Source organism: Rhizopus delemar, genomic scaffold (assembly GCF_000149305.1).
Source record: "Rhizopus delemar RA 99-880 supercont3.6 genomic scaffold, whole genome shotgun sequence".
In the NCBI taxonomy this organism is placed as follows: domain Eukaryota; kingdom Fungi; phylum Mucoromycota; class Mucoromycetes; order Mucorales; family Rhizopodaceae; genus Rhizopus; species Rhizopus delemar.
This window is the reverse complement of record NW_027137832.1, coordinates 2,119,006-2,146,738: the sequence shown is the minus strand read 5'-3', so window position 1 is coordinate 2,146,738 and position 27,733 is coordinate 2,119,006. Positions and strand designations below refer to the sequence as shown.

Below are 27,733 nucleotides of genomic sequence, written 5' to 3'. Positions count from 1 at the left end.
TCCCAATGTACCGCTTGTTTTTTAGCTCCTCTATCTCCGTTGGCGCTGTTTTAATCTGAATTTGCGTCACATCTTTTGCTTATGCATGACTTTGGCTATTGAATGATATACAACAAGATGTACATTAGCTTAATAACTATGGTTCTACAAGCTCTAGAAGAGAAAATTACGAAACATTGGGACAATTTTATGGGTCACTGTAGTTACTATCTTGCAGATAGGATTTATCCCAAGTATTCTGCTTTTGTGAAGACCATCCCTTGCCCAGTCACTCCCAAGGCCAAGGTAAGTCTAATGGATGTGTTGGATATTCATTACGTGTTTATTTAATTTTTTTTCATAAACTTATTCCGATCTTTGCACAAAAACAGAAAGAGGTGAGAAAGGATGTGGAGTGTGCCTTTGGTGTTCTCAAGGCCAGATTGGCGGTAGTCCGGAAGGCTGCAAGGTTATGGAAGAAGCCCGACCTCAGCAATATAATGAAAATCTGCATTACATTGCACAATATGATCATAAAGGATGAGAGAGGTTTTGGCCTTTCTCAGGTGGTAGATTGCGACGGTGCTGAACTTCAGCTTGAAAGAATTGAAAACGTCTCCGCTGAGTTTGAGCAGATAAGGGCACGATTGCGTCGTACCATGGACAGAAAAACCCACAGCCAGCTCCAACAGGACTTGATGGAGTAGATATGGCAACCAATCTGCCAATAATTAATTAATAAATGTCTTTTTTAAAAAAATGCGTATCATAAACAGTAGCAACAAGATATTCGAAAAGGAAAATGAATAACAGAAGAAGTAGAGGGCATATCAAGGCTTAAGTTGTTTTTATCCATGAATAAGCGCTTTTGCATGTACAGTAGGTCAAAAAAATGCTGCAAGGAATCCATTTTTCTTGGTTTTTGTAGCGCACATCCTGTTATAATGGCACAAACTGCCTCTGTTCCCACATAGTAAATTTCCTACATGTCGTGAAAAGTTTGAAAGAGTTTAAGCCCTATTGGATAAGTATTGAAGGAAGTAAGAAGCGCGCAATTTGAAAATTTGAAAAAATGAAAATTTTCACAGAATAAACTTATTTATTAATATTTAGTTGGTCCTCCTTTTCTATTAATAATCTCTTGAGTTCTTTCCGAAATGTTATCTACATGCCTTTGACAAAGTTATTTATTGAAGTCAATTCATATTTCCTCAAATCGTTCCCAAAGCACATCTGCGTTCTTTGCTCTACGTTCGTAATAGTTGAGCTTCAACTTCAATTGATGCCGTACGTGCTCGATTGAATTTAAGTCCGGGCTCTAAGCTGGCCAATCGTTAATATAGCTCTCATGGTTACTACATAACTAGGCTATTGTAGATTATGCCTTGTGCTTTGTGTTATTATCATGCTAAAACTAAATGTTGGATCAGTCGAAATTGTAGTACTTCATAGTATCACGAAGCGTAGTGTTCAAAATATGCTGGTAAACACCCGAGTTCAAGTTTCCATCGTAAATTTAGCAAGCATATCCTGGTCCTTCAGAGGTTATACAACACCAGGACATCAATTTGCTAGCTTCATGCTGGATTACAAAATCCAGGTCATGATGTTGAAAAAGTTCACTTGGCCTTTTCCGATAGTGATCATCACCATCAAAGCCCTATACGTTGATCTTGGTTTCATTAAAGTAAACGATTTGTTGTCAGTCAACCATTGCCCAATCCTGATGCTCCTTGTTCCATTTTAACTGATGCTACGTATGCACTTTTGTCTGAAATGGCTCCTTTTTTTCTATCAGAAAATGGAACTCCATTGATTTCAGTATGTTAATTTCTGACTGGTACGAGATATCATAGCCAAATTCAATCAACTCCCGGTATACCTCTTTGGAAGTCTTTAGAACCCCTTCCATGATTTTTCTTTTGATTAATGGCTTCGTCACTTTGGAGACTACTGTAGGTACACCACCTGTGCTCACTGTCCTACTTGAAAACAACGTTATAAAATATCTACTACCAATTGATTCGTGTAATCCAGTCTCCTTAGCAATATCATACTTTGATGTGGATCCGGTTAATGTCTGTTTGAGATCGTTTACTTTCTCCTCTGACAGTGATTTATGCATGCAATTGACGAGAGGGTAAAAAAGAGAAATAATTTAAACAAAGGAATATAAAATTTAAAATAAAGGAATTGTAAGCACTCTTAAATACAGATAGCATTCTAGTCACGTCAAAAGTGAGAAAAATTGTGATGGCAACCGGTTGGGTCGTATTAAAATTCATTATTTCAAACATATGTAAACAAGTAAAAAATACCGGATGTTTATAATACTACCTTTAGCAATATCAAATTCCACCAATAACCATTGCCCATACCCGAAAATTGACGAATAAATGCCCTTTCTATTGTGGCACAGACAGTCAAAGTTTGAGATAGTTTGGTGCAGTATCCATGGACAAGCAGATGTAAAACATGAATTTTGCAATTCCTTGCAGCAGTTTTTTGACCTACTGTACATGCTTTGCAAAGCTCTATAATATTCTACCTTGTTGAGCTCAGCTGTGGACAAATTGATTGCCACAATAGCAAGCTCATTCTTCAACTCAAGAACTTCGACCAGGCCTTTGCTGGAATTAACAATCTCACTTCCCGCACCCACAATGGTTTTCACCATGTCATTGATTTTTCTTCTTGTTTCTTCAAAAGCTTTCCCCTTTTTTCTTCCTTCCGGGTGAGGGTTTCTTTGGACTGTCTCTTTTCCTATGTCCTCTAGCTGATTTTATGGCTCGCTTCGTACATTTTGCCTTGCAAGGTCTTTCTTTGGTATTACACATCGGCTTTTCGCGTGTGGATAGTATTTTGTAGCAACCCTTCAGCTTGAATTCCTTTTTTACATCATCTAGGTAGAATAACTTGGCTTGCCAAACTAATTCAGCAATTGTGTCGTATTTACCCCATTAAATACTTATTATTCGTATGAGGTTACTCAAATCTTATATAAGAAATAACAAGTACTGAATACATAATATTATATATTACATATTCCCTGAGACTCATTTACAATATTAACCATATACAATATTTATATTATTCAAGTTCAATACTAAAATTGACCTTGAACTCACTTCGGTCCCTGAATAATTTTATTTCCTATATAAAGGCGTAGTTTGATTAAATGGGTTCTCTCTCTCGTCTTGAAATCTAATAAAGAGGTTACATAGAGACTCATTCACTAGTTTTCAAGTACTATCTCCTTTTAATTCTCAAATTTTTATCTGCAAATATCTCAAATTGTTAGTTTTGTCTTCAGATGTAGTAAATTAGAAAATTAAATTCATACAATGCCTTTCTCTTTGAATCCGCTTGGGTTCAAAGCGTTTGCTTGAGCAATGTTATCATATAATTTAGTCACTTCTTAATGATTCGTTAGCGAGCTTCCAAGTTGCTGGCATTTCTTTGCCTTTCAGGTTCACGGGCCTTGAAGTCTTGTAAAATACGCTCCCAGAGGGCTTCGTATTTTTGGTCACTTCCTCGGATAGGATCCTCAGAAGTGGATACCCAAGCTTCGCACAACTTGATATCGTCACCTTTACTCCAGTTAGGAGCACGAGGTGACCTAGTAGCAGCAAGAGGTTAGGTGGAAGGAGCAGTGTTTTCAGTATTCATTTTTAAAAAGTTTGATTAGAATGGATGAGAAGAGAACAAATTCACAGCTATTAGTAACGTTCAGCTCTATTTAGACTGAAAAATCAATTGGACAATAACTGTTGTCTTAATTATTTAAGATGAAATTGGATTAAACACGTTTTAAGACGACATATAAAGTGAAAAAGTAAAAGACTCATCATAAAGAGGTTGTTTGTATGATTGACATAGAGCGTTACACGATAGTTAAAACGTCTGAGAATTCCTATTAAGTTTAATACCTTTGGGCAAAAATTTGAAGCCTTTTAACTTTAATAGGGCCGCTAATAGGGACCGTTGGGTGACAATTTTTTGATTTCGGGATATTAAAGTTAATTTCATAGGGACTGTTGGGTATGCTCTTACAATTAGTTACACTTGTATATAACACTGCCAAATATACCTCCACGGGTTTCTCTCCTTTCCACCTTATGTTTGGTTGACAGTCGGTGCTCCCAAATAAAGAAAGCTTTAGCATTCCCAAATTTAAAACTTACGAAATAGAAACTTCGATAAGTTATCTGAAGAAGCATTTTCCTTTGCTACATAGAAAAGCTCTCAAGAATACCAAGGCATCCCAAGGCCATCAGAACGTATTCTATGACAAAGGTCGAAGAGTCAAGTACGATTATAAGGTTGGCAATTTAATCTTTCGCAAAAACTTCGAGAAGACTCCCTTCCTAAAAGAACTCTGGTTTGGTCCATATGCAATCATTAGCAAGAATAACGAAGGTACTTCTTGGAAGATTATTAGGCAAGATGATCCTCGATTCCATATCACAACAGCTAATGTTTGACACATGCGACCCTATTATCAAGATCAAAGCTCAAGCGATTCTGGTACAAGGTCTGCATCTGCTTCTCCTTTTAAGGGAAGAATAATGTAGTATATACTTATACTACGCTCTCCATTTACTACGAATTGATGCGTCGTCGTTCTACTCCTTTCCCGCAGCAACCAGTAAGTGCAATTATACTGTGTCGTCTACTTTTGTTTCATGTTTGGTATTTGCCGCAGTAATCCTCAAAAAACTATAAATAATCAAGTATATTTTATTCAATAAAAATCATTCTAATATTACCATATTTATCGGGTGTAATTATTATATCAAATAATAATTACTATTCCTATTTTCTGAGCCTATTCTTATTTTGTTCGTAAGCAAGAAATACTGCACTACAATAAATATCAAGTGATTTCAGCTTTTTAACAGTCACGAACTTCGATTTGAGGTGTAATCATTGTAATTCAGAATATTTACATTATCATCCGTATAAATCATTTGCTGTACATCATCTCTTAAATAATTCTGATCAAGTCATCCAACGAATTTAAGGGATGAGCTTTAGTATATATACAAGATAATGATTTAACAAAATAAAAGACATTCATTTATCAATATATTCCTTCTTTATTTTATTCTGATTTTAAGTTTTATTTTTACATTGACGAAGTGTTAAGGATACATAAGATTATAGTCACTTTATTTTAATAAAAGAAATCAAATATGATCCTGAATAATATTCTGACATAACTTGGAATCATTTATAACATTATTCCCAGCACAGATCAATAAAAGACTTTGATTAGATTTCTATATTAAGCTTTATTCATATTAACTTCACACAGTCAAATGATGGCGTGGTTGTAATATAGTTTATTGATGATATGAGCATGTTGAATAAGGAATGACAATTACTTACCGGATCATCATTAAGTCATGTAAACCTTTATCCTAACTGAGATATTATTATTAGCCGTAATATCCAATCACGGAACTAGAGGATTTTATATTCATCCGTACCGTCTCCTTAAATAGTCCTACGTCCAGAGATATCTGAAACCATCCCAATAGCATAGTTGACAATACAAGCTAGGAACAGGCTAAACTAATAATTAGAAATAGTAATCATCTATTCTGTCAAATTGATCATAAATCTGTCCTAATTCTTTATCCGTATCATGTCTATAAATACTCTCACTTTTTACATGTAGAATTTATCATATTCAATCTTAGTTATCTTAATTTAATAAAGAGATACCAAGTTCTAACAGGATTTCTTTATCTTTGTTGTTATACTACTTTTACCTAAAACCCCCTATCCTAAACACTACCGTAATCATCAATCCTGGCTTTTATATTTTGCACAGTGGACTTGTTCAAGCCAACAAGGTCTGCAATCTCTCTAATCGTATGATGTGTTATAAGAAGATAAAAAAACCCCCATGCTTTACTTTCTTTTGTTTCATCTTCAGATATAATTAAAGGTCGAGTGCAATCTTTGGAGATTTGAGCAAACATTTTTTTTTAATGTGTTGATGGATGAGAAAAAGACAACTTTATTTTGTTATGAGGTTAAAATACAGTGCGTTGCAAAACCCGGACACAAAACACTTTACATGGGATAAATCGACGAATATTAGCAGCATTGACGTAATTTAACTACCTTTAGATAGAGAAATTTATTTTATGCTAAACTGTTGCTTTAATTGACGTCATACACTAGACATGTATAGCATGGTTTGCCATAGACTAACATATTGCATTTACGTCAAAGTGGTTATTCATCTTCTATGCATCATTACATCACAGGGATTACACGTTATGAAATAAAAGCTATATCATCTTGTAGCCTTAGTCTCAGTCTATAAGACGTATATAAACTCACCATGGTTTCGTACATTTTAAAAATATTTCTCACTACGTAACTTTTCCCACTCTTAATTATTTAAAATGCCTCGCAGAATTAGCTCTAGTAAGCTTGACAGCGTCAAACTTTGCCTACATAACAACCAAGCCACAACAACTATTGCTGCAAAAAATGGGGTCTCTGATCGCACTGTACGTCGCTTAAGTCTACCTTAAAACAGGATTATATCTGACCTAAGGGCAGAAGGTCAAAATATACTCAGAATCTCCGCACCAATGCCCTTCGTTTAAATCTCAGATCTGGTGCCTTAAAGTCTGTTTCTGATGTATGTTCTTATTTGAAGTCAATTGGATGCTCGATGAGCAAATGGCAAGCAAAAAGGCTGATGAACGAATTTGGCTTTAAAGCTACACTGAAGAAAAGCAAGCCATTCTTGAGTGACCAACATCAAAAGAACCGCCTTAGCTGGTGCAAAAAGCATCAAAGATGGACTGTTGATGACTGGAAGAAGGTTATCTTTTCTGACGAAACAAAAATAAACATCTTTGGGCCAGACAGCAACCCTTACACTTGGAAAGAAGATGGGACAGTAAGCAGACCACACCATATAAACCAGACAGTAAAGTACGGAGGCGGATCCCTGATGATGTGGGGTTGCATGACAGCAAAAGGGGTTGGTTATGCTTTTCAAATCTTTGGTGGTAATATGAACTCGCAAACCTATACCGATATATTAGGAACCACATACAAAGATACACTCGATTACTATGGCTGAAAACATAAGGACGTCATTTTTCAACATGACAATTACCCTAAGCATACCTCCAAACATACCAAGAGATGGATGAAGCGAAAAGGGGTACAATTACTGCAGGGCTGGCCAGCACAAAGCCCTGACCTCAACCCTATAGAGCATCTATAGAGGCGCTTGAAACATAAGCTACGCAGTCATGACAACCGTGCTGTCAATGTTGATGAACTATGGCAAAGTATATGCAAAGAATGGGTTTTATTTACACCAGGTGATGTAGAATCATACTACAGAAGTATGCCCAAACGTATTAAGGCAGTAATCAAAGCTGGAGGTGGGAATATCAAATACTAAATAAAAAAACTTTATCCAAAAAAACATAAATTTCGAAAATAATAACTCATAAGATCATAACTCAGCCATGTATTATTTTCTCCGCTCCAAATTTGGATCATAAATACTGTATAAGTTACACTATATTTGTGCGAACTTTCAAATTAAAAGCTCAACTAGAGGGCGATTTGTAGGGATTTGCATGGTTTTTTAAGTTTTGTGTCCGGGTTTTGCAACGCACTGTATTCCTCAATAAATTTCCTTGTCCCATAATTAATTTGGGGTGCCTGTATAAGTTACACTATATCTTTGCAAACTTTCGAATTAAAAGCTATATTAGAGGATGGTTTATAGGGATTTGCATGGTTTTTTGGCTCTTGTGCCCGGGTTTTGCAACGCACTGTATATGCCCCAGCTAATTCAGCTACGGAGCGTCGCCAATTTTTTCAACATCTCACAATTATGCTTCAAGAATATAGAACAACCATGTCTTTTGATCGCCTAATGATCTCAGGGGATTTTAACTACTCTATACTAAAACCATCCTTGCTCAACACCTCTACTTCACCACTATGGATAGCTCTGTTGGAGGCGAACTTTCACAATGCCATGAAAATAGGCAACTTGGAAGAGATTCCCACTTTTCAGTGACAACACCCTGCCAATATGATACTCTCAATCATCGACTATTTCTACCTTGGCTCAGAGTTGCACCAATGCCTTTCTACCACAGCTATCACACGTTTGCATCCAGCCTGGTCAGATCATTCCATCCTACAGAGTACCTACACGCTTGGCGCTTCGAAGTTTGGACCTGGACTATGGAGAGCTAATCCTGCCTATGCTTCTCATCAGCCTTTACAACAAAAGTTAGAAAAAGGTATTAAGAAACTACTAAAGCGTACCGATCCAGACAGGTCCCCACAACAACAATGGGAGGAGGTGAAGATTCTCACAGCAAAAATCATTCGTTCTTATTCCATTGATTACGTGGAGTTGCGGTCACAAACAATAAAAACCTTGGAGAAAAAACGTAACAGGATCCTGCGTACAAAACCCTCACCAGCGATCCGATTACAGCTCATACCACCAATTGATCTCCAACTACAGACGTTACAAAAAGAACTGGCAGAAGTAGCAATATTGAAATCTGGGATTCATTGGCAGGAAAATGGGGAAAAGAATATCACATATCTGAAGGGTATACATAAGAAGCGGACTTTGCAACAATACATAACCGGATTTCAAGATCCAACTGCGGCCGATATAACGACCATTCACTCAGAGCCAACCCTCATGAGGAATATTGTCAACAAATTTTATCAGCAGCTCTATACAGCGTATCCTGTTCGAATACAATGCATTCGAGACTATCTCGGCATTGTTAATTTTGACCATGAAATCTCTGAAGCTGAAGGCCAGAAACTACAGCAGAAGGTTGACTTTGACTATATAATATACAAGGCGAAGCGATGTCCAAAGCAGAGTAGCCCAGGTAGTCATGGGGTGGGGTACACTTATCTACATTTTCTCTATAGCCACCCATGTCTCAAAAGGTTGATTTGGCAAGTTTATGACGATGCACTATGTAAAGGGATCTTCCCAAGTCCTTGGAAAGAAATCCGACTACGGCTTTTACCAAAAAAAAGGGAATCTGACCGAATTGAAAAACTGGCGACCTATCGCTCTCATCAACTGTGATGCCAAAATTTTCGCTAGGTTACTGACTCGCCGTCTGGCACCGCTGATAGCAAAACTCATCAACCCATCTCAGAAAGGTTTTATAAAAGGAAGATTCATTGGGGAGAATGGCATGTATGTCCATTTAATTTTACAACAATTAAGGCATGATCACCACCCGGGATTAGGGCTACTCTTAGATCAAGAAAAGGCGTATGATAGGGTGCTACCAGAATATCTATTGGAGGTGCTCCGAATGATGAAATTCCCAGAATCCATAATACACTGCATCCACCAATGGTTCTTCAATAATTCTGTTCCTATTAACGTCAATGGTTTTTTCACAGATACAGTTAATCAAGAACGAGGACTTCGACAGGGAAATCCCCTATCGTCCCTCCTTTTCAATATAGCCTTAGAACCACTTTTACTCTCTATTCAGCAGGATCAGCAGTATCAAGGCTACCTACCCTCCGACGGTACTGATTCTCAGCGTATTAGATGTATTGTTTATGCAGACGACATCTGTGCGTTTGTAAAAGATGTGGCGGATTTTGATCGACTCCAGTTTCATTTGGCTCAGTACAACACTGTTTTTAATTCCAAGTTCAACAAAGACAAGACAGAAGCTTTTTCTCTGGACGGCTGTAAGTCTCAGTCTTGGTCAGCATTACTACAGTCGAATCATATCACCACATACCATCACAAGCACTCACCGTCAGCCTTCCGCTATTTAGGATATTACCTTCCTTATACGATCATGCAACGTAACAGCATCCAGAACATGCTCCTCGAGAAGCTCAAATCACAATTTCAGATATACTCCCAACCACAATTGTCATTACGTGGTAGAGCCTCGATTACCAATTTACTGGTTCTATCCAAGATATGGTATTGCTTGAGGTTATTCAATCCGACTCAGTGTTTTTTGAAGGAGATCAGGTTGTTAACGTATCAATATATGTGGCAAAAGAAGTTTCCTTACAGTGGGTGAAAAAACTCTAAAAACGTTATGACGTTGTCAGCGTTTTTGGTTGTTATGCTCTACCAAATTGGTGTACCGCCTTGAAATTTTGCATATACGCAGCACTAAAAGTAAAAAAAGTATGACAAGTTTTCAATCTCAGATGGTGATTATTCATCCGAAAACAACTGCTAAAAGAAGACTGGTTTATTTTTAGAGTTTTTTCACTTCCATAAATGTCGGATACACGGACCGACAGACAGACTCCGTAGACTTTTAATGACCTATTATAACTCATAAAGGCTCCAAAAGAATAAAAGGAGTCGTTTTTCTCTTTTTTTTAATTTTTTCCATTTAATTTCAAAATATCTTAAACATCTCAATTATGCTTAAATCTCTCTCGGCTGACATCAAAAACTATACAAAGTCCGCTCTACTTGCTGGAAAAGTCTCTATGGAGGTTGCGAACCGTTTTGGGATTACGTATGCAACAGTTAATAACTATGCGAACAAGTTTTTCCTAAACCGACAGCGTGGACTTGGTGGTAGACCGATGGTTGTGTCCGCTCAGACGAAGAGATTCATCGAACTTCAAGCTTTACGAGGCCAGCTCAAGACTGCAAGGGAAGTACATGCCAAACTCATGGAACTTGAATATTGCATATCACACAAAACCGCTATAGACCTATTGAAATCGATGAACTTCTTTGCAGCGATTAAGGTCAAAAAGCCTTTGTTAACCGCAAAACACATGAAGAGACTGCTAGCATGGGCCAAGAAGCACCAAAACTGGACTACAGATGACTGGCGACGCGTAGTATTCTCTGATGAAACAAAAGTGAACATTTGGGGCTCTGACGGGTGTAAGTACTATTGGTCAAGACCAGGGGACCCTCTTAAACCTCATCATATTGACGTAACTGTTAAGCATGGGGGCGGTAGTTTGATGATGTGGGGGTGCATGACGTATGAGGGACCCGGATAAGCCTGTCAAATATACGATGAAACTATGAACTCGGATCTTTACCAACATACAGTGGGTCAAAAAACTGCACCAACGCAACTTAGTTTTTCTGAAATACCAGTATATCTCTGTCAGTTTAAAAGTCAGACGCGGAGTATTGATATAAGGAGTACTCAGCAAAAAGAGGAGGTCGGTTGGTGCAGTTTTTTGACTTTTGAAATGAAAAGGTATTTGATATCATATGTCCGGATTGAGACTATCCCGGTAAATTTAATCTAATTTTTTCTATACCTAGTCACACTGGGGACCTTAAAATAAAGTTTTTTTCCAATTGTTTTCTTTTTTTTTCTTTCCTACTTTACCCAAACCCATCGTACATCGTCAGTATCCATCCATCATTAGAAATGCCCAAAAAGCTTCCATCCGATATTCAAAAGAGTATCAAAGCATTATTAGAGAACGGTGTTGACCCTGCAGTCATTGGGAATCGAGTTGGAGTGCATAGAAATATCGTCAATAGGTATGCAAATGAGTGGATACACGATAGAATACGTAAAAGAGGAGGTAGACCGAGTATTGTGGCAGAGTCAACACGCCGATACATCAAGAAATAAGTGCTCACAGGTTGTTTGAGGACTGCCAAGGACGTGCAAATGAGGTTGGAGGAGCTGGGGCGCCCTATGTCGTGTCAATCGGCAATTAATGTCTTACATTCAGTTGAAATTTATGCTGAGACCAAAAAGAAGAAGTCATTATTGACTGAAAAGCACAAAAAGGCTCGATTAGCATGGTCAAAAAAGCATCAATATTCGACAGTACATGATTGGCGACGTGTCATCTTTTCTGATGAGACGAAAATCAACATTTGGTGCTCTGATGGTGGCAAGCATTACTGGAAAAGAAAATGTGATCGTTTACAGCCTCACCATATCGACATTACTGTGAAGTATGGGGGCGGTGGTCTCATGTTATGGGGTTGTATAACCAGCGAAGGACCTGGATACGTATGTCAGATCTATGATGGTACCATGAATTCAGAGGTATACTAAGAAATCCTTGGTACAAGTCTAAAAGACACTTTGGAGTACTATGATCTGAACTGGGAAACGTCGGTATTTCAGCACGACAATGATTCTAAACATCGATCAGAGTCCACAACACAATGAATAAAGGATAGCGACATGATTTACCTTGACGATTGGCCATTACAAAGTCCAGATCTTATTCCTATTGAACATGTATGGCATCATTTGAAGTTAAAGCTGAGCATGTATGATAACAAGACGGCCAGCATCCATGAACTGCGGCAAAGAGTCGAAAATGAATGAAATTCGTTTACTAAGGAACAATGCATCAAATATATAGACAGTATGCCCGACAGAATACAGTAGGTCACAAAACTGCTGCAAGGAATTGCAAAATTCAGGTTTTACAGCTGGTTGTCCATGGGTACTGCACCAAACTATCTCAAATTTTGACTGTTTGTACCTCAATAGAAAGTGCATTTATTCGTCGATTATCGGATATGGGCAATGGTTATTGGTGGAATTTGAGATCGCTAAAGGTAGTATTATGAACATCCGACATTTTTTACTTGTTCACATATGTTTTAAATGACGAATTTTAATACGACCCAACCGGTTGCTATCATAATTTTTCGCATTCTTGACATGATTAGAATGATGCCAGTATATAAAAGCGCTTACAATTCCTTTATTTTAAATTTTATATTCCCTTATTTAAATTATTTCTCTTTTTTACCTTATCGTCAATGTGGTATTTACACATGTAATAAAGTAATAATGTAAGTTACTACGAACAATGGTCCTCCAAATTAGGAATATCGGACATTGTATTACGCCACTTCCAATAAAATCCCGATCCACTCCAGAATATTCTAATAAGTTCCTGATCAGGATTAATAATTACTTCTTGATAAGAAGATGTTAAACTATGCCAATCACATAAATAACTCATCGTCTAATATCGATTAATAATCAATACGCATACACTGTAAGTATTATTATTTAGCCGTGATTAGAAAAGTATAAATACACTCATATTTTTAACTTGAATAAAGGACAATCTACTTTGAGTCTCACTTATTTTTACATTTGTTGATTGACTTAGTACTTTTTATATTATAAAACCTCAAATATCACAGTCAATCGCATGCTTAAACGGCTGTCAGAGGAGAAAATAAACGATCACAAACAGGCATTAACCGCATCCACATCAATGTATGATATTTCCAAGGAGCCTGGATTACATTAATCAACTGTTAGTAGATACTCTAGACGGCTGTTTTCAAGTAGGACAGTAAACACAGGTGGTAGACCTACAGTAGTCTCCAAAGTGACGAAGCGGTTAATCAAAAGAAAAGTCATGGAATGGGTTCTAAAGGCTTCTAAAGAGGTGTACCGGGAGCTGGTTGGATTTGGCTATGATATCTCATACCAGTCAGAAATTAACGTACTGAAATCAATGGAGTTCCATTTTCTGATAGAAAAAAAGAAGCCATTTCAGACAAAATTGCATACGTAGCATCAGTTGAAATGGAACAAGGAGCATCAGGATTGGGCAATGGTTGACTGACAACAAATCGTTTACTTTAATGAAACCAAGATCAACGTATAGGGCTTTGATGGTGATAATCACTATTGGAAACGTCCAAGTGACCTTCTTCAACATCATGACCTGGATTTTGCAATCAATCACGGAGCTAGCAAAATGATGCCCTGGGGTTGTATAATCTCTGAAGGACCAGGATATGCTTGCTAAATTTACGATGGAAACTTGAACTCGGGTGTGTACCAGCATATTTTGAACACTACGCTTCGTGATACTATGAAGTACTACAATTTCGACTGGTCCAACATTTAGTTTTAGCATGATAATAACACAAAGCACAAGGCATAATCTACAATAGCCTAGTTATGTAGTCACCAAGAGAGCTATGTTAACTATTGGCCAGCTTAGATCCCCGACTTAAATTCAATCGAGCACGTAGGAGATCAATTGAAGTTGAAATTCAACTATTACGAATATAGAGCAAAGAACATGGATGTGTTTTGGGAACAAGTTGATGAAATATGAAATGACTTCCATAAAGATCTTTGCCAAGGACATGTAGATAACATTCCGGAAAGAACTCAAGAGATTATTAATAGAAAAGTAGGACCAACTAGATATTAATAAATAAGTTCATTCCGTTCAAATTTTCATTTTTTCAAATTTTCAAATTGCGCGCCTCATACTTCCTTCAATACTTATCCAATAGGGCATAAACTCTTTCGGATTTTTCAAGACATGTAGAAGATTTACTATGTGGGAACAGAGGCAGTTTGTGCCATTGTAACAGGATGTGCGCTACAAAAACCAAGAAAAATGGATTCCTTGCAGCAGTTTTGTGACCTACTGTACAAGTAGTCTTAGCAGAAAAGGGTGGATCCACTAAATATTAGAAAAGTCAAAAACCTGCACCAACCGACCTCCTCTTTTTGCTGAGTGCTCTTTAGATCAATACTCCGCACCTGAATTTGAAGCTTTTGTCAATAAATAGTAACAGTATTAACTCTTTTGGTTCCAAGTTTCGTAATATTTGATGTTAAACTGACAGAGCTATACTGATATTTCAGAAAAAATGAGTTGCGTTGGTGCAGTTTTTTGACCCACTGTATATTGGACACAACACTTCGGGAAACAATGGAGTACTGTAATATGGATTGGTCTACTGCGTATTTTCAGCACGACGGTGACCCAACGCATCGTTCCAAGTCAACCATCCAATGGCTAAAAGCTAAGGGGGTGAACTACATTGATGACTGGCCAGCTCAAAGTCCTGACCTTCATCCTATTGAGCATCTTTGGCATCATTTGAAATTGAAGCTATCGTTATATGACAAGAAAGCCAAAGGTGTTCATGAATTGTGGGAAAGAGTTGAAAAGAAATGGAACTCCTTTGATAAAGAAGTTTGCAGAAGGTATATTGACACTATGCCTGCACGTATTAAGGCAGTAATCGATGCCAAAGGTGGATCTACTCAGTCTTAAATCATCTATAATATAATAAAAGTAAAGGGAAAAAACTCTAAAAATAAACCCACAACATTTCCACCGCTTTTGCGGACTGTTAAATAAGTATCTGAGGTTAAAAAATTCATGAGATGTAATAGACATCCCAACAAGTATGTCATAAAGTTTTTGCATGATCTAAGTCGCTGTGTATGCTCACAGAGGCTAAAAACTGAAAAAATATCTGACGTTTTTAGAGTTTTTTCACCCACTGTCTGTTTCCATGGATAGATTTACAATGCCTATAACTCAGGGCGGTACTGGTCTCCTTGATCCTATCACTCAATACTTACGGATTCAAATGAAATGGATGTTTATTCTCTTTGATACTACACAACACTCCTCTCCGTTTCAGGAATTCCTACTTCGTCACCTAGGTCGAATTTCTTCTGACCCTTCTAATCCGGTCTTACCTTTTTTCTCTGCTCCTCTTCGCCACCACCCTATGTTACATCCTACCTCCATCCTTCATGGCCTCTTTAAATCATTTGACCATCTTGATATCACCTTCAAGTTAGACGAAGTTTCCCTTCCCAATCTCTTGTATTTTCCTCTGAACTCTATGTTCCAGAACGTACCTCAGGATAATTGGCTCCACCGATACCCTCGTCTGGCCGCATCGACTTTCTTTGTCCTGGATCCCTCCAATCACCGTTTAAGACTCAAAGTGGAGCATGAATATACCATTCTTCCTCGTCTTTTTAAACGCCTCTACAAGGACATACTCGAACGCCGGATGGCCAAACTATAGGAATTCCTATGGCAATACATTATTCAAGATGTCAGCGAAATACAGTAGCGGACAAAACTGGTGCACAAAAATGAAAATCAGTATTGCATCTCCGCCATATGCCTGCGGCTTTTGTGACATATGCCATCTGAAAGGCAGTCTAAAATATACATTAGGATATGTAAACGGGAACTGTCTCGGACATCCCTCAGGCATAAGGTCATTTTTAGTGATTTTTTGAATATTTCAATTTTCGCCAAAAATATAGTGCTTGTCTAGCCTTCCTTCAATTTTCCTCGTATCTCCCCTGTTTGCAATCAGATTTCACAATATATTAGTGAGCTTTAGTAGCTCTTGAATAATATATAGACCCGTGCTTATTTTGTATTTCCCATTGAATTCCCCCTTTTGTTTTTACCCTATTCACTATAACAAAGTACCTGCCTTATATGCTTAAGAAAATAAGCAACTGTAAAAGCGAAGCTCTGAGATTTCGAATACACTTAGTTCGTACGGCAGCAGACCTTTTTAGGGTAGCAAGGATCTCCAAATGGACAATCAACAGGATAAGAAAGGAAGAAAAGAACATCAAGGCTTGTGACCGTGGTAGTCGACCGGTCGTAGTCAGCAAAGTAACTAATGCAATCATCCGCCTAAAGTTTCGACAAGGATCTTTACACACAGCTTCTGATGCTCAGCTCTTTTTGAGGTCCTTAGGATACAGTAGTAGCAAACTGTCAGTCAGAAGGCAGTGTAGGAAGCTAGATTTTGAGTCTGGAACTAAGGAATCGAAGATTTTCATTAGCTGTATAAGCCAGAAAAAGCGATGAAAGTGGTATCACGACAAACCATCGCATACTATAGAGGGCTGGAAGTCCATCATCTTTAGCAATGAAAAAAACATGAATGTTATGAATGCAGATAGTACACACTAATATTGAAAGCAAGTCGAGCAACCTTAGCGATCTTTTTACGGTGATCAAACAATGAAGCATGTTGGTTGCTCTGTTACATTTTAAGGCTGTATTAGATGTTGAGGGCCAGGATATTTGTGTCAAGTATACGATATTGTAATAAAGTCATAGATATACACATGTATTTCGCTCACTACATACCACAAAAGCCTAGGGTATAGTGGTCTAAAATATCGTAATCTCTCGTTTCAGCATGACAATGACACAAAGCACAAGACAAGACATGCCACAAAATCAATATTTGATAGCAGGACTTCTGTGCTAAAGGGTTAGTTACCACTAATCCCGGCTTAAGCCTTCTTAAGCATGTCTGGTGGCAATTGAAGGCAAAGCTATGACGATACGACACTAGACCAAAAAGGATAGATGATCTTTGGAAAAGAATAGTTAAAGAGCTGGGCTCTATTATTGAAAATGATATACACACATACTACTAGCATATGCCAAGAAGAATATTCGATAATATCAAGAGATGAGATGATTATACAAAGTCTTAGATTTTAGACACTTTTGCGGTTTTTAGAAAATATAGAATTTTATAAATGAAAAGCATGCTCTTCGCTCAGTTTTAACAATGTCATGCTAGGAATACACGTAAATTACAATGGCTAGCATACAGTGGGTGGACTAATTGTCCCAGTGTTTCAACGTTTTTTACTTTCGACTCCATAACTCAACCAATTCTTAGGCTAAGCGGCTAGTTCTATGCTCATTAGAAAGGTCGCGGTCCGTACTACATAATATCAAAAACTCGGATTTCGGAGAGTACACATTCTGAGTTAATCAACAATAGAAAAAAAAACACCGCACTGGGACAATTTTTCCGCTTGAACATAAATTTTATTTAATAGCGAGTATGTCCCCCTTTAGGTTTAATAACTGCTTTGCAACGGACAGGCATGCTATCTATATATCGTCTACACTCGTCCACTATAAAAGTATTCCATTCTTTTTCAATCTTTTCCCATAACTCATGTACACCTTTAGCCTTAGTGTCATATACACTCAGCTTGAGTTTAAGGTGATGCCATACGTGTTCAATGAGAAACGAATTAATTTATTTAATATAAACTACTATTGAAATAATAATATCTTTCAAACAATTGTAAAATATAAAAAAGTGGATGAAAATAAACATAATTATATTATGTAATAAATATATATTTTATAAAGGTAGGTTAAAATTAATAGAGATAAAATTATAAAAATACGAAAATAATTAATAAAGTTGAAAATTTTAATGAATTTACCAAAATAAAAAATAAATAAATATGGATGAGAAATTGTATATTTCTAAAAGTTTAATTTTTGAAAAAAAGGATTCATCACAGAAAAAATTATATTTTAAAAATAAGATTTAATTTTAAAAAGAAAGTAATAGTCATGAACATCAAATCGTTTTTCAATAGGGTTTAAATTGGGACTTTGGGCTGGCCAGCTATAGATATGATCACTGGTGAAGTTATTATCCACAAACCATTGCTTAGCAAGCTTCGAAGTGTGCTTAGGATCTTTATCTTGTTGAAAATAGACATCCTCAGGATTGTATCCACAATACTTTAAGCTGTCCATAAGGGTAGTTTCTAAGATATTTACATAATCCACAGCTTTCATAGTTCCATCATGTATCCAGCAAGCATACCCAGGTCCATCGTGAGTGATACAACCCCATACCATAACACTTCCTTGACCACTTTTTACTGTAAGATCTAAGTGATGAGGCTACAATGCATCGTCTGGTCAACTCCAGTAATACTTGCAACCGTCTGATCCAAAAACATTGACTTTAGTCTCATCACTAAACACCATACGCCTCCAATCATCGGTTGTCCAATCTTTGTGAGCCATAGCCCATGCTAAACGTCGTTCCTTGTGCTGCTTATTGAGCAAAGGCTTCTTGGCATTAATTTTAGCTCTGAAGTTTATACTTTTAAGAAGTTTTAAGTCCCCAGAATAACCAATAGTATACCCCAAACCATTCAGATATTGATGTACTGCTTTGGCTGTCTTGAATTCACCCTTTATTACTTGTCTACGGATGTATGACTTGGTAGTTTCACCAATAGTTGCCCTTCGACCAGGGGTTGCCTTCATCCGTTTTGGAAAGAACTTGTTGGCATACCTACCTAAAGTGGATTTTTTCAATCCGGAAATGCGTTCCATAACTTGTTCATATGCCATGTTACTATCCAAGAGCAATTGGATTTGATTTTGAACAGATTTGCTGATAGTACGAGCCATTTGAGGCAAGATAAAGATGAGAAAATACAGTATAGATAGAGACTAAGAATATTGTAAAAAAAAACCGATAACGTAAGGCTATTTATACTTTACACTAAAGGTACGGGTCATAGATTGTCATAGATAAGGTTGGTATGCAAATTCCGGTGATTTATGATTGATAAGAAAGCGATGTTCAGAATGCATTGCAAAATAAGCGGGTAGCGGAAAAATTGTCCCAGTGCGGTGTTTTTTTTCTATTGTTGATTAACTCAGAATGTATACTCTCCGAAATCCGAGTTTTTGATATTATGTAATACGGACCGCGACCTTTCTAATGAGCATAGAACTAGCCGCTTAGCCTAAGAATTGGTTGAGTTATGGAGTCGAAAGTAAAAAACGTTGAAACACTGGGACAATTAGTCCACCCACTGTATCTTCCTTCTAGTATAGTTTCATAGCTATTGCAATGACCATGAGCAAGTAATGGTAGCTAAAAGCTGAAAAAAAGTTTTGTGCACCAGTTTTGTCCCCTACTGTACCATCCCAGCCTTATCCTTCCGCTATAGACCCCCCTTCTTCTCCAACTTAAAGAGAATGATATGTAGCGTCGCTTCCACCCTCATACCTACTGCAATCATCGCAACAAGTCGCTCCTCTCTTCTGGACCTCAGCTGTCCCATACCAATCTCAAGTGCTTTTGGAAGTCTCCTATACCTCTACCAGCAAGAACTGTGTGGTACCGAGTCATCCATCACAAAATCCCTACCAGTGACGAGCTAAACAGATGGGGCACTGTTGCTTCTCCAAGATGCCGTCTATGCCAAACCCAACGGGATTCCCTCCCACATTATGTTGCCCACTGTCCCGTCAAGTGGAGTGTCTGGGTAGACATTCTCAGTCATTTCTTCCCTGCCACTGTCATTGCTCCCACGGTTCTATACAAGCTCCTGAACCTTCTCCAACCTCCACCTGCACATGTTGACCGCCTCCAACTATTTACTGTCCTTGGAATCACTCAATGGATAATTTGGAAAGGATACTGGAATCTCGTATTCCACCAAAAACCGTTTAACCCACACACTATCGTCATCGACACTCTTCTACATATTATTATTTCAATGAAATCCCATTCCCTTCTCATTATATAGATGATCATTTATTGATCTCATCCCCGATCTTATTTAACTTTGTCCATCCACGTTCCACCTCTCCGCGACGTGTAACTATAATAATTTCTTTAAATTCACCCAATAAAAGAACTATTTACAAAAAAAAAATTTTTTTTTGACCGCCCTTAAATAGAGCGACTACTGTGATGACCACACAACAAGCATACTATAAAAGAATATTCCAGTCATTTTGTAAAACAAGTGTTTAGAGTGATTACCATGGTAACTCGGGGCAGGTCTCTATTATAGCGTTTCATCAAAAATAATTCATAATAACTATAATTATCCATTATAAATAGCAATAAGAATTCATATATCTTTTAAATAAATTATTTGATTTTCAAAGTCTCACAAATCATGTCTTTATATATTAAAGCATATGAACTTCAAATGCTCAGTACTTTAGATGCAAACTCGCGAATCTATTGAACCAAATTACTCTAGAGGACATAGCATAAACTGAGGTATATTGAACACTAGGTAGCTTGTTAAAGAATCTCTATTAAGAGTTTAGTCATGAAGAGGAGAGTAGAAAGGACCTAATTCGGCCATTCCAGTACTATCCGTTTCTTTTGTCGGCTTTAATATTATAGGATTGACAATATCATATAAGAGAACAGGAGTATCCGAAGAATATCTATATTTTGTCTTTTTGATATTATGTTCTTCCCTCAAAGCAACAATGTTATCAACAGCTTCTTCAACGAGGCTCTATTATCGTCATCGTTAACAACCTTTTTACTTTAGATTTCCTATAAGTTATTTACCTTCATAGTCCAACAGAAACTGATTAACATTGGAAGTGCAGCCAATTTGTCTTCAAAGTCTGGTTTGATATCAAAAAATGTTTCTCGCCAAAAGTCAAAAACGCCTTCTGGTTCAAAACGAATGCTCCAAAGCTGGATTTGACTTTCTATATAAATTCGAAACCAAAAAAGAAAAATCAACATTTGTTACTGTATCCAAAAAATGAATATTACCTGCCGCATGTACAAAGAATACTTTTACTTTTTTAAACTTTTCAACGGAAGCAAAGAAAAACTCATCCGCGATGCATTTTAGCAATGCTAAAGAGCCAAAAGTGCCTTTGTGGTGGTCAAAATTAATCTTAACGTTATCTGTATTATTCAAAGAGCCAGAAGTCTCGAATAAAAGTATTTTCAGTTTTTTAGTACCATACAGTTTAATCAAACCGTCGGATTTGTACTGGCACTTGTCGTTTATATAGCATCCAAGAGACTTTAGTCGCTTTGTCTTTGAGTCTAAGTACGCTCCTCCGTGGATAAAGTCAGCTTTACACTTGTAATCTTTTACTGATTTTGCCACAACTTCAAGGTAAGGATATACAAAGAGCTGGTTGAAAACAGCTTCACTACTTCCTATATCTTGGTGAGATGAGTATGCTTTATAACTACAGTAACAACACAGTTATTTTTGTTCCAACAATAATATAATAAACATTCACTCTTACGTAGCACGAAAAATATCTTCCAAAAAGTCAAAAGCCTCTTCATCCTCACCATCTTCTACTCCAGAGGAAAGCCTTTTGATCTCTTTTTTAAATTTAGTAAGGTCCTCCTGTAACAGTAAATATAAGTTTAGTTATAAAGTGTTTCTAATTGTTAACTGCAACATGGGTTTGCTTACACTATCTATCACCGCATCCATATGCTTGATACATGACGCAGGAAGAGGATACTCTTTTACTACATGGCTTTCTAAATGCTTGTTATATATCGAACGATCCAACGAGGGTCATGGCGACACCCCTTTTCCACATCGAATTATCTTATGTGCTTCTGGGCTGATGCAGAAAATGAACATGTTTATTAAACAATTAAAAATATCTATTTTTTACAATTACCTAAATGCATGAAATATGGCGTCTTTACTTTTCAAAAATCTTAACCAATCTGCCCAAACACTCATCCTAAAATATCAAGTATGAGGAAAAATGACAAGCAAACAAAGTATTTTTTTCCCTAAGCTATGCTACTCACATCTTTAGTCTCCTCTTCTTTATCAAATCCCTTCTTGTCATCATCTCCCTCTTCTTGAACCCCTTCTTCTTTATACTTCCTCTTCAGTAAGCTATGTTTGCTTTAAAAAAACCTTCTTCAAAAGGTTTCTATTGGAAGACAAAAAAAGAAAATCTTTAATTTAGTTTTGAACTATATTAAGGATAAAAAAGATAAATTTACATGTTCTGAGCTGTATATGTTTCCATTATTAATAATGCTAAAATGGTTGAAGCTTCCTGTAATCACAATCTTATGGTGGTTCACTTGTCTTTTTTTAGAAGCATGTCTGGCTATATTTGCTTTCATATCGGCCTTTGTTGGCTACATCTTGTGTTAGAACATTTTATACGTTACTTTTGCTTAAGCCATTCAAGTACTTGCTATTTTTTGATCTTTTAAGGCGAGAGCATAATCTTTTATGATATCTGGTATGTCTTTCAAAGTAGAGATCTAATGAAGATCACTCAAATAATCCTGTATGATGGAGTTGAATTTTTTAGACTTATTTTCTCCAACATGTATTTCACTAAAAATTTTATAAACTGATAATAATCAACTAATGATAAAAGTGAAACTTGGCTGTTCGTTTAACTGAATGCCAAAATGAGGTTTGAGATGTCAAGATGAGCTCTATTTGTTGTAAGAAATAGGCGCTTGGTAGGGTGAAGTCATATAACGTATAGTGGCTCTTTATATAAACATATAAAGTATAGTGTTCAAGAATGGAACAAAGCATTTAGGTGATAATAAACCCTAAGCAGGAATTTGTTGCTGAAATGATGTTTGTCTGTACATGTGACTGTGTACAAATGTGCATATTGAAAAATATTAAGGCTTGAGAAAAAAATTCATTTTTGACTATCGTTGTAAATATTTTGTAATTGCGTTATTTGCTGGTAACGTGTATGTATAGTTAATGAAAGTTGAGTGGAAGAAGGTCAATGTATCAACATCTGTTTCTTTAGAGTTAGTTACATTGCAATACACGTTTTTTCTTTTCTTGGTTGTATCTTTTTTAGGAACAAGTTGAACCTTGCGCGCTGGTTCTTGTTCACTTATACGTGACCAATATTTTTGGATCGGTCTGTAATCATGGAAATGACTAGCCGGTTCCCAAGTGTCATCTTCTCCATAACCTTTCTATCGAACTTTATATAAGTAATTACCCGGTGATCCCTTATGGTGTAAAACTGCCTCAACATCGTATGATTCAGATTGATCAGAATTGGATAAGGATACTTCCTGGGAAATAACCTTTATTTGCGATGGAGGTACATCTCTTGGTAAGAGTGCTCCAGTTGCATCAACCAACACGTATGAACCACCCTGAGTTTTTCTTTTGACAGTATAATTACCAACGTAGGGGGGATCACTTTTTACAACACGGTTTACATTCTTGAGCGTGACTTGACTACCAGTGGGGATATCGGTTAGAATTCTGTGAGTTTGGTTGAACTTGTCTCGAGAAGCAGCTTGTGAAGTTTTTATTTTTTCACGAATAGCAGGTAAGACAGTGTCATTAAACTCGTTAATTCTAGTTTCTAACTGTTTCATTGTTTCAGGCGATTTAGTTTTGTCCAGCACGTTATTATAATCCTTGTTTTCATTGGGACGTCTTGAAAACATCAATGAGAAAGGTCTAGTGCCGTGTAAAGCTGTATGCGTATTGTTGAGGGCTTCTTGGGTACTGTCAACATACAAGTCCCAATCTTCAGTTCTGCCTTGTAATCTTTTGTGCAAAATATTTTTTTGTTTTACCAACCCATCGTTCAGCGATACCGTTAGCTCGGGGATGATAAGCTGATATGAGACGATGATCAATACCGGATGATTCAACATACAGTCTTACGATTTCATTGACATACTCAGTACCGTTGTCACTTTGGATAATTTTTGGTCAACCAAAGAGCGATAAGATACTCCTTAATGCAAGTGCAATAGTGAGAGAAGATCTATCGGGCAAGGCTTTGAGTACACAATATCGTGTAAAGACGTCCACTACCAGAAGGATGTATTGATTACCTTGTACTGAAGTAGGGAAGGGTCCGGCTGTGTCGATACAGATGTGATCCCAAGGTGCATCAGCATAGATTGAGGTCAAGGGATTGTATCCGTGTTTTGCGATATTGAATTTTTGGCAATCAGGACAACTACGTATTATTTCAAGCGCATCTTCTTTGAGCTTTGTCCAGTGAATACCATCACTATGTAAAGCTGTTACGATTGCTTGAGCTCCACGGTGTCCTTCTAAATGTGTATCCATGAGTAGCTTTTGTCTGTCTTCTGGTGCTGGGGTCATCAAGTCAGCAGGCATCATCATTCTGGATGTAAGAATTGATCCGTTAGAATTGATGATTTGTGAAGTGACAATTGTTTTGATGGTTTTATTATCCCCCTCCAGCGTTTTTTCAGGTTCAAAAAGACGCGACAAAGCATCTGGCAGAATATTTTGAATACCAGGTCGATGGATGATTTTGAAGTTATAATCCAGTATAGTATCCAGCCAATTGATCATCATAGCGTTAGCTACAGGCTGAGTGTGGAGATAAGTCAGGGCCTTGTGATCAGTATATAAGGTGAATGGATTACCCCACAAAAATGGATGAAACTTCTTTAGTGCAAATATCACTGCTAATAGCTCACGTTTAGTGGTAGAATAATTCTTTTCAGATGTAGAAAATAAGCGTGCCATGAAACCGATATATCGAGTTGCATTTTTGATAACTTGGTAAAGAACAGCATCAATTGAATAGTTACTAGCATCAGTAGCAACGTAAAAAGGTTGTTCTAAATCTGGATGATGAAGAAGTGATGCAGAAGACAATAATGCCTTGATCTTTTCAAAAGCACTTTCTTGTTCGGATGTCCAAAGTTTATCAAGTTTAGATGACAAAAGATAGTTATGACCGGTATGGTTTGACATGTATAAGAAAAATTTTATAAACTGATGTTAATAATCAAATGTTGAGATGAAAACGAAACTTGGCTGTTCAGGGCAGTAATAATTATCAGAATCTATTCTTATTCAAACTCATTTGTAAAGATTTAGCTTAGAATGATTGTATCTTATTGACATGTCAAAACATGACACAAGCAAAGGCTAATCGAGTTGATCGAAACATAGCGGCCTCAAGTCGTTTCTGAAATGCTTAAAGCATTTTTTATACACCAAAAACGTTGTTTTGGGTGAACAAGAGCATTATAGAGGTACCTGGCTGTATTGGTTGCCCAGTACAAGTGCAATAGGTGTAACCTATTCGTTTGAGAAGAAAAAAAAAAGTAAGAAAAGAGACAGGGAGAGGAGGTGTGTAAATTTTGATGGTTAATCTTTTTTTTCTTTAGATATTGGAGAGAGTTTGCAGCTTATTTAGAGGCAGAGAAGAATCAAGTGGCCGGCGTGATAGAAATTATAGATGAATAAAAACCCGAGTGTTGTTTGCAAGGCTTTGGACAGTTGTTGTTATTGTTGTACAGTGAGGAACGTGATACATGTATGAGGCGTTCCAAGAGTGGAGCTGTTGCTTTTACTGCTTTTTTTTTTTGGTTTGTTTTTCTTAAAGAAAATGGCTGCTATCTTGTTACGAATATTATGTCCTTTCTGAGATGAGCATGCTGCAAGTAGCGTTAGCGAGTATTTTCACAGCCATTATTGTCGTATTTGGTCATTAATGTTGTCTTTATTTATTATTTTATTATTGATCTCAGTCCAGCCTATGTCACACTATACAATTAATAGTCAGACGATATAATCCAGGATTTATCCTAAATTATTATTTCCCCTCCTTTTTCTTACTTAATAGATAGTAGTTGTTAGCTATTGACTTCTTACTGTTTTCATATTATAAGTACCAAATATCTTAATTACAACTTGCGACCTCACATTAAGAGAAGATATGATTATGATTCACCCTCTCAGAAAAAGAAATGATCAAATCAAGAAAGCTCTTGTTTATAATGAGAAAAACGTAGAAAAATACTCGAATGCCGTTATTGTGTACGCCTGTCCTTGTTGTATTGTAACCCTGTCTGAGAGACAGTCGATGAAAAATCACATTGAAGAGAAGCATATGATAAGGTATAGGGAGTTGTTTGAAGAAATATCATTGTGCTTATTGTCATGATTGTATAGTCTTCCTAAATTGGAAGAGCTTCATGGTACGTCAGAGTGGGTGATTGATAATGTCAACATTCTGTCTACTTTTTATGAGTACAGCAGAAGCAACAGGCTTCAACAGACTGAAATGCGTTTCTTGGTGAAGAAGGATGCGGAGAAGATTTTGTAAGTAAAAAGTTGGATACTTGTGGTTGTTGTCGTTTTGAACAAGGTGTAGGTCTCTTTCCGGGATTTTTGTCTTGAAAAAGCATAACAAAACGTCGAGTACAGTCGAATCTGTCTTTTCTGCCAGTGTGCAAGAAAAGATGTATAAACAGGTTATGAAACGGCTGTATCATGGGGATTGTGTAGGTGATCGTGTACAACGAAAAGTTGGAAAGATTATCAAGGTATTAGGGGAGAGAGATAGCAGGGTAGGAAGGCGTATGACATTGATATTTTTTTTTTGTTTTGGTGGTTATCTTTTAGAGTTATGTTGCCGGCACGATAGATAATGATGAAGCCAGATATAAGCTTTTTTCTTTGCTTAGAAAGCATGCAGGGAGTAATCGGGTCGTTTTGCGCTGTGTACAAGCTGTGTAAGTGTTCAGTGAAAGAAAGAAGGGGCAGGGACAGACAATAAATAATAAACTTGCTTTAGGTTGCCTGGCACTTTTAAATCAGCCGTGTCGGCAATATCAGAGGCTGAATTATTGGCATCTTATGTGCATCCGTTCATGCAAGCATTGTTTTCTGGATGGGAACCGCAAAAAGTTCCGCATGCGTAAGTACCCTTGTTGTCTGCTGCATGCCAGGAAGATAGGCGATCGGCTAACGATCTCTTAGGTCAGATAAAGTGTTTAGTGATGAGAAGATTACAAACAATGCAAGACCTGACTATATTGTGGATGTGTATAAGCAGGCTGATGTTCGATATGCAAATGTGATTGGTGATTTGAAGGTGAAGGGTGCCAGCAAAAGAGACATTGCAAAGGACTTTTGTCGTGTTGCCCTTTTAACAAAGGAAGTGATGGATAAGAACAAGTTGAACGCTGCCATGGGATTTCAAGCCATAGGTAAGAGGTACTAGCAGGGAATATAGAGATGGGCTTAATAGTTTTCTTTTTGAAGGGCATAAAGTGACATTTTATGTCATGGTATTGATGTACGAAAAGGTATACATGTTTACCGAACTATGTAGTATTGAACTACCAAGGACTACAACTGACCTTTTAACTTTTTTAACCCATTTGAATGATATTTATATTTTATCGACTATATACAATTATCACTGTTCGACTCAACGTGAGGATAAAGGATGTTTGCCTATAGAGACAGCGTCATTTAGTTTTTTAAAAGATTAAAGCTTATTTATTTTTGTATTTAATATTTATTTAATGTCTTGGCTATGATTTGATCATACGTAGATATAGTATTTA

General features: G+C 37.0%; 13 protein-coding genes across 13 annotated transcripts; 8 read left to right on the top strand and 5 right to left on the bottom strand.

The window, feature by feature from the left end:
* Positions 1-138: 138 nt before the first annotated feature.
* Positions 139-686, top strand: RO3G_08841 (uncharacterized protein; the record flags this gene model as incomplete). Its single annotated transcript, XM_067663426.1, has 2 exons — positions 139-285; positions 372-686. 2 exons carry the CDS (start codon positions 139-141, stop codon positions 684-686), a joined length of 462 nt encoding a protein of 153 aa, XP_067519527.1.
* Positions 687-923: 237 nt separating this feature from the next.
* On the top strand, positions 924-1,726 carry RO3G_08840 (uncharacterized protein; the record flags this gene model as incomplete). Its single annotated transcript, XM_067663425.1, has 3 exons — positions 924-952; positions 1,093-1,266; positions 1,432-1,726. The coding sequence occupies 3 exons, from the start codon at positions 924-926 to the stop codon at positions 1,724-1,726; spliced, it is 498 nt and encodes a 165-aa protein (XP_067519526.1).
* A 4,675-nt stretch (positions 1,727-6,401) lies between these two features.
* RO3G_08839 (uncharacterized protein) lies at positions 6,402-6,533 on the top strand (the record flags this gene model as incomplete). Its single annotated transcript, XM_067663424.1, has 1 exon — positions 6,402-6,533. The coding sequence occupies one exon, from the start codon at positions 6,402-6,404 to the stop codon at positions 6,531-6,533; it is 132 nt and encodes a 43-aa protein (XP_067519525.1).
* A 3,898-nt stretch (positions 6,534-10,431) lies between these two features.
* Positions 10,432-11,031, top strand: RO3G_08838 (uncharacterized protein; the record flags this gene model as incomplete). Its single annotated transcript, XM_067663423.1, has 1 exon — positions 10,432-11,031. The coding sequence occupies one exon, from the start codon at positions 10,432-10,434 to the stop codon at positions 11,029-11,031; it is 600 nt and encodes a 199-aa protein (XP_067519524.1).
* A 2,364-nt stretch (positions 11,032-13,395) lies between these two features.
* Positions 13,396-13,791, top strand: RO3G_08837 (uncharacterized protein; the record flags this gene model as incomplete). Its single annotated transcript, XM_067663422.1, has 2 exons — positions 13,396-13,482; positions 13,648-13,791. The coding sequence occupies 2 exons, from the start codon at positions 13,396-13,398 to the stop codon at positions 13,789-13,791; spliced, it is 231 nt and encodes a 76-aa protein (XP_067519523.1).
* Positions 13,792-14,004: 213 nt separating this feature from the next.
* RO3G_08836 (uncharacterized protein) lies at positions 14,005-14,363 on the bottom strand (the record flags this gene model as incomplete). The annotated part of the gene is made up of 2 exons (XM_067663421.1): positions 14,005-14,194; positions 14,335-14,363. The coding sequence occupies 2 exons, from the start codon at positions 14,361-14,363 to the stop codon at positions 14,005-14,007; spliced, it is 219 nt and encodes a 72-aa protein (XP_067519522.1).
* A 367-nt stretch (positions 14,364-14,730) lies between these two features.
* RO3G_08835 (uncharacterized protein) lies at positions 14,731-15,063 on the top strand (the record flags this gene model as incomplete). The annotated part of the gene is made up of 1 exon (XM_067663420.1): positions 14,731-15,063. The coding sequence occupies one exon, from the start codon at positions 14,731-14,733 to the stop codon at positions 15,061-15,063; it is 333 nt and encodes a 110-aa protein (XP_067519521.1).
* A 259-nt stretch (positions 15,064-15,322) lies between these two features.
* Positions 15,323-15,835, top strand: RO3G_08834 (uncharacterized protein; the record flags this gene model as incomplete). Its single annotated transcript, XM_067663419.1, has 1 exon — positions 15,323-15,835. The coding sequence occupies one exon, from the start codon at positions 15,323-15,325 to the stop codon at positions 15,833-15,835; it is 513 nt and encodes a 170-aa protein (XP_067519520.1).
* A 2,693-nt stretch (positions 15,836-18,528) lies between these two features.
* RO3G_08833 (uncharacterized protein) lies at positions 18,529-19,029 on the bottom strand (the record flags this gene model as incomplete). The annotated part of the gene is made up of 1 exon (XM_067663418.1): positions 18,529-19,029. One exon carries the CDS (start codon positions 19,027-19,029, stop codon positions 18,529-18,531), a length of 501 nt encoding a protein of 166 aa, XP_067519519.1.
* A 1,661-nt stretch (positions 19,030-20,690) lies between these two features.
* On the bottom strand, positions 20,691-22,109 carry RO3G_08832 (uncharacterized protein; the record flags this gene model as incomplete). Its single annotated transcript, XM_067663417.1, has 6 exons — positions 20,691-20,891; positions 20,948-21,093; positions 21,161-21,591; positions 21,652-21,758; positions 21,828-21,898; positions 22,073-22,109. 6 exons carry the CDS (start codon positions 22,107-22,109, stop codon positions 20,691-20,693), a joined length of 993 nt encoding a protein of 330 aa, XP_067519518.1.
* A 1,232-nt stretch (positions 22,110-23,341) lies between these two features.
* On the bottom strand, positions 23,342-23,755 carry RO3G_08831 (uncharacterized protein; the record flags this gene model as incomplete). Its single annotated transcript, XM_067663416.1, has 1 exon — positions 23,342-23,755. The coding sequence occupies one exon, from the start codon at positions 23,753-23,755 to the stop codon at positions 23,342-23,344; it is 414 nt and encodes a 137-aa protein (XP_067519517.1).
* A 343-nt stretch (positions 23,756-24,098) lies between these two features.
* On the bottom strand, positions 24,099-25,124 carry RO3G_08830 (uncharacterized protein; the record flags this gene model as incomplete). The annotated part of the gene is made up of 1 exon (XM_067663415.1): positions 24,099-25,124. The coding sequence occupies one exon, from the start codon at positions 25,122-25,124 to the stop codon at positions 24,099-24,101; it is 1,026 nt and encodes a 341-aa protein (XP_067519516.1).
* Positions 25,125-27,031: 1,907 nt separating this feature from the next.
* Positions 27,032-27,530, top strand: RO3G_08829 (uncharacterized protein; the record flags this gene model as incomplete). Its single annotated transcript, XM_067663414.1, has 3 exons — positions 27,032-27,078; positions 27,141-27,370; positions 27,496-27,530. The coding sequence occupies 3 exons, from the start codon at positions 27,032-27,034 to the stop codon at positions 27,528-27,530; spliced, it is 312 nt and encodes a 103-aa protein (XP_067519515.1).
* Between the last annotated feature and the right edge of the window lie 203 nt (positions 27,531-27,733).